This window comes from Varroa jacobsoni, unplaced genomic scaffold (genome assembly GCF_002532875.2).
Source record: "Varroa jacobsoni isolate VJ856 unplaced genomic scaffold, vjacob_1.0 contig00782, whole genome shotgun sequence".
Lineage (NCBI taxonomy): Eukaryota > Metazoa > Arthropoda > Arachnida > Mesostigmata > Varroidae > Varroa > Varroa jacobsoni.
The window spans coordinates 47,935-55,721 of NW_019214525.1; the positions used below are offsets into that span (position 1 = coordinate 47,935).

General features: G+C 42.9%; 1 protein-coding gene across 2 annotated transcripts; it reads left to right on the forward strand.

The window, feature by feature from the left end:
• Positions 1-641: 641 nt before the first annotated feature.
• LOC111271608 (uncharacterized) lies at positions 642-4,329 on the forward strand. Of its 2 annotated transcripts, XR_015315389.1 has the most exons (4): positions 642-886; positions 1,115-1,838; positions 2,988-3,365; positions 4,205-4,329. XR_015315389.1 is itself a non-coding variant. In XM_022852534.2 (3 exons), the coding sequence occupies exons 1-3, from the start codon at positions 758-760 to the stop codon at positions 3,020-3,022; spliced, it is 888 nt and encodes a 295-aa protein (XP_022708269.1). In that variant the 5' UTR covers positions 642-757; the 3' UTR covers positions 3,023-3,660. The 2 variants fall into 2 exon arrangements, 1 of the variants encoding a protein (XP_022708269.1); XM_022852534.2 differs by lacking the exon at positions 4,205-4,329 and having other exon boundaries at positions 2,988-3,660.
• Positions 4,330-7,787: the final 3,458 nt, after the last annotated feature.

Consider the following 7,787-nt stretch of genomic DNA (forward strand, 5'->3'; position numbering starts at 1 on the left):
ATGCCATCGTGTGGCGGCTCCACAAGACGCGATGGTCGGGATTCATTTGGGACGACTGTTCATTGCTGAGCGACTGAATATCGCAACGATCGGTACGGCTGTGATGTGTTACGATAGCGCTTGTACTCCCTCTGTTGGTTAAGGCTGCTCGATAGCTCGTGTCTCGCTGTCGGACATGTGATATCGGAACTGCAAGGCGTAAACCGTCGCCGGATTCGCATTACCCTGCACGATGGGATCGGATGAAGCATAGCGGTAACCTTGCTAATTTGCTGGTGTCAGAGTTCCAGAACAAGCGTAATTCGCTATATTTAACCCCATCTAATGAATCTGTTGAAACTGAAGTGTCTCAGCGCGATATGCGCTAACTAATGGAGTCGGTTTGCCGCGGTAGCTCCGCTAATATCGTACCAGCCCAAAGCACCTACGTGCACCATAAAAGAGATACAGAAGAAAACACGCCATGAAGAAAAAGCAGCAGAGACAAAATAGGCGGCGGTTTTTTCGTTGCTATAGGCCCAACCCCAGGTTTCCTGCCTCCTCTCCAGAACTTGAACTGGGTAGAGCACCCTCTCCCACCAGAACCGACGGAGGTTCAAAACCGGTGTAGCTCGGTAGTTACTCCCAGTTATCAACAGGCTTTCGGGGTTTCGTGTCACAACGTAGAAAACGACCCAGATAAGATCAGTGCTTCCCTAGCTTGGATTACGGTTCTTTTTTTTTTTAGTTTTTATTGGCACGACGCAGTGGAATAGAGATGGAGCTAAACATGCCTATCACAAGAGTGTTGCTTAAGTCGGGTTGTGGAAGCCCGCAAAACACGCCAGCATTAACGGTACAGCCCGCCCAGCTGCTTAGTTCAGGAAGTGTCCCAGCACAGCAATCTGTAAGTCTTTTCCAGTTACAAGGTTTATGTACATTCAGCATAGGCCTGATGTACACATATATGTATTGTGCTACTGCTCAGAACATGTTATATTTAGATAATATTTAGACAATGTGAAAAAAATAAATCTTGTATGTATCTGTAAGGAGACAATGACTGAGTTATAGAAGACAAGTGTGCAAATTTACGCGGCTGGGTGACATATTTGTTCGATTAACCCCATTCTAGGAGCTATCATCTGTGAAGGCAGATGTCATGGTCGGCGTTACTAAGATATGTGATAGCAATAAGTACAAGATGTCTGTAGCACGTAGAAACGAACGCGAGAGACGACGCGTGCAGAATGTCAATCGAACGTTTGACACGCTTCGGCACCACGTGCAGGGGTATAAGAATGCTAACAAGAAGATGTCGAAGGTTGAGACCTTGCGTTGCGCTGCCGAATATATTCGTGAGTTACAGACCATTCTTGGTCTGGGCTGCTCTGACGAAGAACACAGTTTATCGAGAGCTGATTCTCCAATGAGCGCAACGATCTTCGACTACCAAATGCCAGTTACTCCGAACTCTCAGCCAGACAGCGTGACGCAGACAACCTTCGATTTTTCTCAACAAACATTTGATTCACCTAAATCAAAGATTGCCTCATCACCTTTACGCTCGCCGGCTCCCATGGAAACCCCTGACCCACGTCCTAAATCAGCATCGCCTGTATCATGTGGCAGCATACTTGCCACATGCCTGCAGATGCCGTCGATTGCCAGCTGTGACGCCGTGGTCAAGCAAGAACCCGACGGATCGCCTACAGATGCCTTCGACCTTAACGGAAACTCCACAATCTCTACGGCTTCCGACGGCACCGACAATATCCTTGACGAACAAAGCTATAACAAACTCGCTGCCGCGCTCCAGCATCATGGCCCACAGCTAAATTTGAGCCTGTGCGGTAACTGTAAGTATTAATCACCGATTTTCCGTTCGATCAATAATATCTACCTTATTATCAGCTAGACAATCGAGGCGTAGCGATGCCCACTTCCCTATTCATTGCATTCATTTTCTCTTGATCGCGTGGCCCCTCATTTGATTGACGTCCTCGTACATCTCCATCTGCAAACTTGCCATTATCGTTTCACCACATTCAGCCCAAACCATGCGATACTCTCTGACATGGCCATTTGTACTCGAAGGTTAACGCAGATTTTAGACAACTCAGCATTGGCCTCGTAACATCGGTCAGATTATGAACGACCCGTTCGCTGAATGCATCACGCTGCCAGATCTGTCGATCGAGCAAAAACTTAGGTGTGTTTTTGGTCGCCTATCTACCTCCTTGTATCTTTCCTCTTTTAACGCAGCGTAAACCTGACTAGGTTCCGAACAGCAAAACGCTTCGATAGGAGTTTTACGCCCATGCGCTCAGTCCACGAAATCCTTTGAGTTCGTTACTACAAGAGTTCGCTATTGTAGTGTCTGTCCCTTGTCTATGCACGCCAGATATTTATATGGACATCGTTACGAGTCGGGGGCCGAAGAGGAGAGTGATGCCGGGGGGGCTGCCATTTTTAGACATTGCACGTGTGGCCAGCACCCCCAACCAAAGCGGCTTTCGCTTTTTTCGGCCAACAACTCGTTCATTTTGCGCAGTTGTGGCTGTATAAGGGTTTATTGAGAACTAGTAAGGGGTCTAATACTAAGTACGTAGCAATATGTATATTTCGGGGGCCAGAACCTCTCGTGCGAAAGGGATCGGCGGGGTGAGACGATGCGGAGACAAGCGTTCTTTGTTTATTGCCTAGCTCAGCTGTGGGGGTCTCCCACAACTAGTGGCTAGCTCCGTTCCATTATCAACGCTAACAACAACACTATGTTGATGCTTATGAAAAATCGGTAAGCTGCCCTTTGCGTTTTGTCAGTTATCCTGGCATTTTATAATAAGCTGCGGAAACAAGGGCTAGGTGACCCAATCTGTAACAGATAGAAATACACTCGTTATTGTATCAAGTGCTCAAAGCATATGCTAAGCCATAGAACAAGTAGGGTATAAGTTTAATTACTAGGTATCATTATCATAATTATACTTATTCTATTTTATTTGCAGATCTGCAACAACAACAACTGGAAGTGCAGTTATAGCGAACCCGATAAACACAAGCTGGAGAGAGCCATGGCTGTGAGCTGCGAGATCCGGTGAATTGTCTGGGGCATTTGAATTTCGCGCGGTCTGCCGAAACTCTAATATGACGAAATCCACTAAAAATAGATCGCATTGTTATGGCAAGAAAAGTGCCAAATAGTAGCTATATATGTAACATTAGAAAACGTAGTTAGCTAACGTTATACAGTTAGGCCTGGCTACGTGATGCGATACTTTGCAGAATGCTTTTGATGTACGCGTACGTGACAAAGATGCGCCTTAGGCGTGGTGTTTTCATTGGCAATGTTACGTTCGAGGCTTAGGTTGCATCGTGAAAAAAAGGTTACAAGCCGTTCTAATATGCTTTTTACTATGCCTATTGTCAGGCAGATATATATATTGATAGTGCTGTTTACCAAGATCTAATAGCGATGCAAGCTTAATAGTAAATATTGATATTATCGTTGCATGTAATGTAACAGCTATCAAATGGAACGATATCCTCACTGGTTGATCTCAGAGCATACCGATTGCTAGGCCTATTCATCGGCCTATCCGCAAACGATATCACCTGTGGTACCTGTAAATGAACCTGTAAAAAAAATAGAAATAATAAAACATTGTTGCTATTTACATATTGGCTTTGCATTTAGTTTATGATCTGTTACTTCAGCTGAGTCCTTGCTTTCCCCACATGATCTAGGCTTAATGACCTAAAACTTCGACGTAAGCTATATGCTAAAAAGGTGCCTAGTAGAACTTCTACATAGAACAGAAAGATTTACATTAAACATTTAATGATATAAATTCTAGTAAATTTAATTACATCAAACAAATAGCTCCGTTGAAATTAGCTTTTCGTTAGTAGGTATATGAGGCACTGATGAATATCAGAAGACCTGGTCCTATCAGAAGACATAATGCTTTAGGATTTAAACACGAACTGGAGACAAACAACGCTTACCTTTTTAAATTATACTTCAAAGATTGGTTCATATGAGTGTTTAAAGTTTACTTAGCTGAAAATCTTAAGCTGTCTTATTATTACTATGGGTGAAATAACGTTCATATAATCATAAAACCAGAATGGGTCGAAAGAAATTGAAATTTGGAGACCTACAGAGTTTAGACTTTCTACTTTCATTCATTGAATATTCCTATCTTCCTCTGAACTTTTACAGAGAGGGAGCAAGCACAGATGAATGTTGGTGTTATACGTTATTAAGCAACTTGGTATTTCGTACAAACAAATGAGCTTAATCATCAATGCTGTCTGAAATTGCTTGAAGAAGGGGTTTCTTCAAGGCCCACATGGCAGGTCGCGTACGCCATCGTTGGTGGCACATCGACCACCCGGGTCATTCTTTATGTGCAGGTCCTTTGGAGCAAAGACGCACGCTATTCATCCGTCATAGGTGTCAAAAATAAAGCTTTTTCTATGAACGGACCAGAAATGCCTATCGTTTATTACCTAGTAGCTTGAACATAATAACATATTGTGACGATTATAACGACACAATGGCTCACTCAGTTGACACAATTCGCTGTATGGAAACGCACTCCTCTAATGGATTAACTTCATGGTACAACGTTATGCGGCACTTAGGCGGTTTTTTTGTAAATGAATGAACCTATTGATGGTGAAGGCTGAAGTAGTGCCACTGCCTGCGGTATGGATGTTTCAGTTACTTTATGTTAGTTTCCCAGAGGTGCCTCAAACACTTGGTCAGTCACTAAAGTATATACACCCGTATGCACAGGACACTGCAGCCCTTGGTTAGATGCGTTCTGTTGCATTGCCGGACATAGCTTTATTTGAGGTAGCCTTTGACGCGTTGTAACAACTTCTAAAAGTTAACACGTCAAAAAAGATTAAGCTTAAGTTAAAAAAGATAACTTCTTTGACGTGAGACCGGAAAATGTTTTCTCTCTAACTCCTGCGCGTAGCCGTCCCCAAGCGCGCCCGCCGGAACAAAGGCTCCCTTCTCCAACCTGGAAATTACTGTGCGCAGTTAGGATCTTTCCTCTGCATTTCTTGTACTCTAGACATTGTACGAGACCAGCAGCATCGTCAGTCGTAACAAAGCATCCGTTTTGCTTTTCCATTGTACAACCTAAAGACCGGATTTCTGTAATCAACTATTAGCAGCAGGGGTTATCAAATGAGCTTTGCCATCCCAGTACGATGGGCTCTGTTATTGTTTTGAGGTGATTACCACATGAATACGGCCTACGTTGCAGCTAATTATTTCACCTCGAAGGAGTGATATTCAGTTCTTATATCAATCGAAACGAAATAACAGCAGTCCTTAGCAGCAATCTTAGCTCGCATTTTGTAATTTGAATTTTCCCTTGTCTTGACTGAATATTGATTACATAACATTGGCATGAATCGTGTCAAGTTATTGTCAGACTAGAACGGTCGTATCCGTCACTGGCGAATGACGGGTTACCGTTGTTGCTAAACCAAAGCGTCTCTCTCAACTCTGTAGATATGAAATTGAATATACATGCATCCGCACCCCCAACGCCCTCCGTAGTACGGCCACCACTCAACTGGCGCCACAGATGGTCTTATTCGTTTATATGTAATGCACAGTGCTTATTTCGGCACTCGGTTACGCCTACGCCGTCAGTAAAATATAATCGCACACCGTTTTCACCAAAAACGTCATCATGCAAATGGCCTTTAAGATTTGGCAAGGGGTGTTAGGCTGAGAATCACGGATATACATCACACGGACTTGTACAAGTTTGCACAGCTCGGTGAGGGCTTGCTCACAACAGTATCGTACATTTACCGTCCCCTTGATGGAAGCATTCTACAGCTCTTCGCGAAATCACAGGTCGATTTTCGGTGGAGACTAAACCATCGTGTGGCTGGATGATGGCCAGTTCTTTGCCTAATCATCAGCACTACCGGTACATACGATCATGAATGAGATGCAATGCGTTGAGATTGATTGTCTTGACGGACTGTGGATCGCACAAAGTTCGATCGGTGACCGCTACGGCGAAGCAGCGAAGAAGAGGCTGTTGGCTGGTTGACAGCCAACGGTCATCACTAGGTCCAGCCTTAGCCTCGGAGAACTCCCTAGTTCATGAAAATGTTTAGGCACGATATTGACGCCTCCTTAGGCCTTTTGACTAGACACTCCGAACTGTTTATTGAACAAATAGCTTCGGAGACGCCCGCGTTAAAGGCACAGTTATTGAAGAATCGGAAGGGTTGAAAAGTTAAGCTCTGTGTTTTGATGTAGGCGGAGTTGGTCTTAACCCCGTGCATAACTTAGGGACAGCAACGAAAATTAGACCAGATGGTCATAACGAGCGGACCCGGACCCAGACCCAGTGAATCTTTTACGGTTAGTCTTGCTAGCTGGCGTAGGAAAGGATGATCTGAATTAGTTGGATATAACACTTTATAGATATCTTCACATATGAGTTCGAAGAACAAAACGTTGAAGAGCAAGACTAATAGAATTTTTTGTGATCAAGGGTAACTTTATATAAAACACGGAAATCAAACTTTGTTCACTTTAACAGTTAATGATGAATATAGTTGTGGTAACGATTGTTCGCTCTTATAATGGCAGATCGCTCGCTCTTTAGTTCTACTAGTTCATTTCTCCCCATGACCATTGTCAAATAATCGACTGAAATTATAGCCTGGATTATAGAATATAATCAGATCCTGATATTATCTGTTGATCCTCCAAATCGAATGGGATCTATAATAGCAAGTCGGCAAGCGTGGGCCTTTTCCAATCCAGGACCCAAATTTCTTGGAATTGGCCGAATATACACTCCATAAAATCTCCTTATGCAGTTAGATATAACGCGTCAGTAGAGCTTAAGAATATTTGTCCTACAAAAACAATCAGCCTACGCCATTTGGCACGCATCGCAACGAAATATTATGTTCACAAATAGCGTTGCATTGCATCTGGTAGAATACATTGGAATAAGGCTCGCCAATGAATAGCCCACTAAACCTCTGTTAATTATTATGCTTTGCTTTTTTAGTCGTTAGCGAAAGGCTAATTTTCGAAAACAATCAACTTACCTTTTTTTTAACTCTTCACTTGATCAGCTCTGACATGGAGGCCTCTCAGAACCCGATCTGATTCCGGCTAATCCCGGGACTGGGGATTATTTAAGAGGTACCTAAGCCAATACAAACAACGGGTGGGTAACATATATGTCCTTATATGCGTTCTATGGTACCATGAGCATGCTAAGTTAAAATTTCAACTTTGACAAACGGTTTCTACGGCATATCGTTATGATGCCACCTTATAGGTCCACTGGAAAAAATTCAGCTAAATTTATGAAGGCCTGTTTCAAGTGATGTTTAATAGTTTGAGTACCGAACTTGAAAACTATATACGTTCTCAATGATCGTTGCTTAATAATACTTTATATTACTATAATAACCTCGGTAATACATACCTAAGTTATTATACGTTATTATTAATAGTTGCTATATCCAGTTTTTTTACGATACGCTATTTGACGGCATTTCGGTTGCGCTTTTTTCTGACCCGGGAGTTACACGACTACGTTGCGTACTTGCTTTGCCTGAAAAGTGACTGTAGCTAAAGGGTTGGAGATGAAGCAAGTAGGCTTATCTTTCCGAATGAACGGAACCTACTTATTCTAAACCTGATGGTGGTTCGTAGTATTGATTTGGAAACAAATTTTTTATGTCTCGTCTCCGTTAACCCGACTCACTTCAGTTTAATAACGACTATGTATATATTC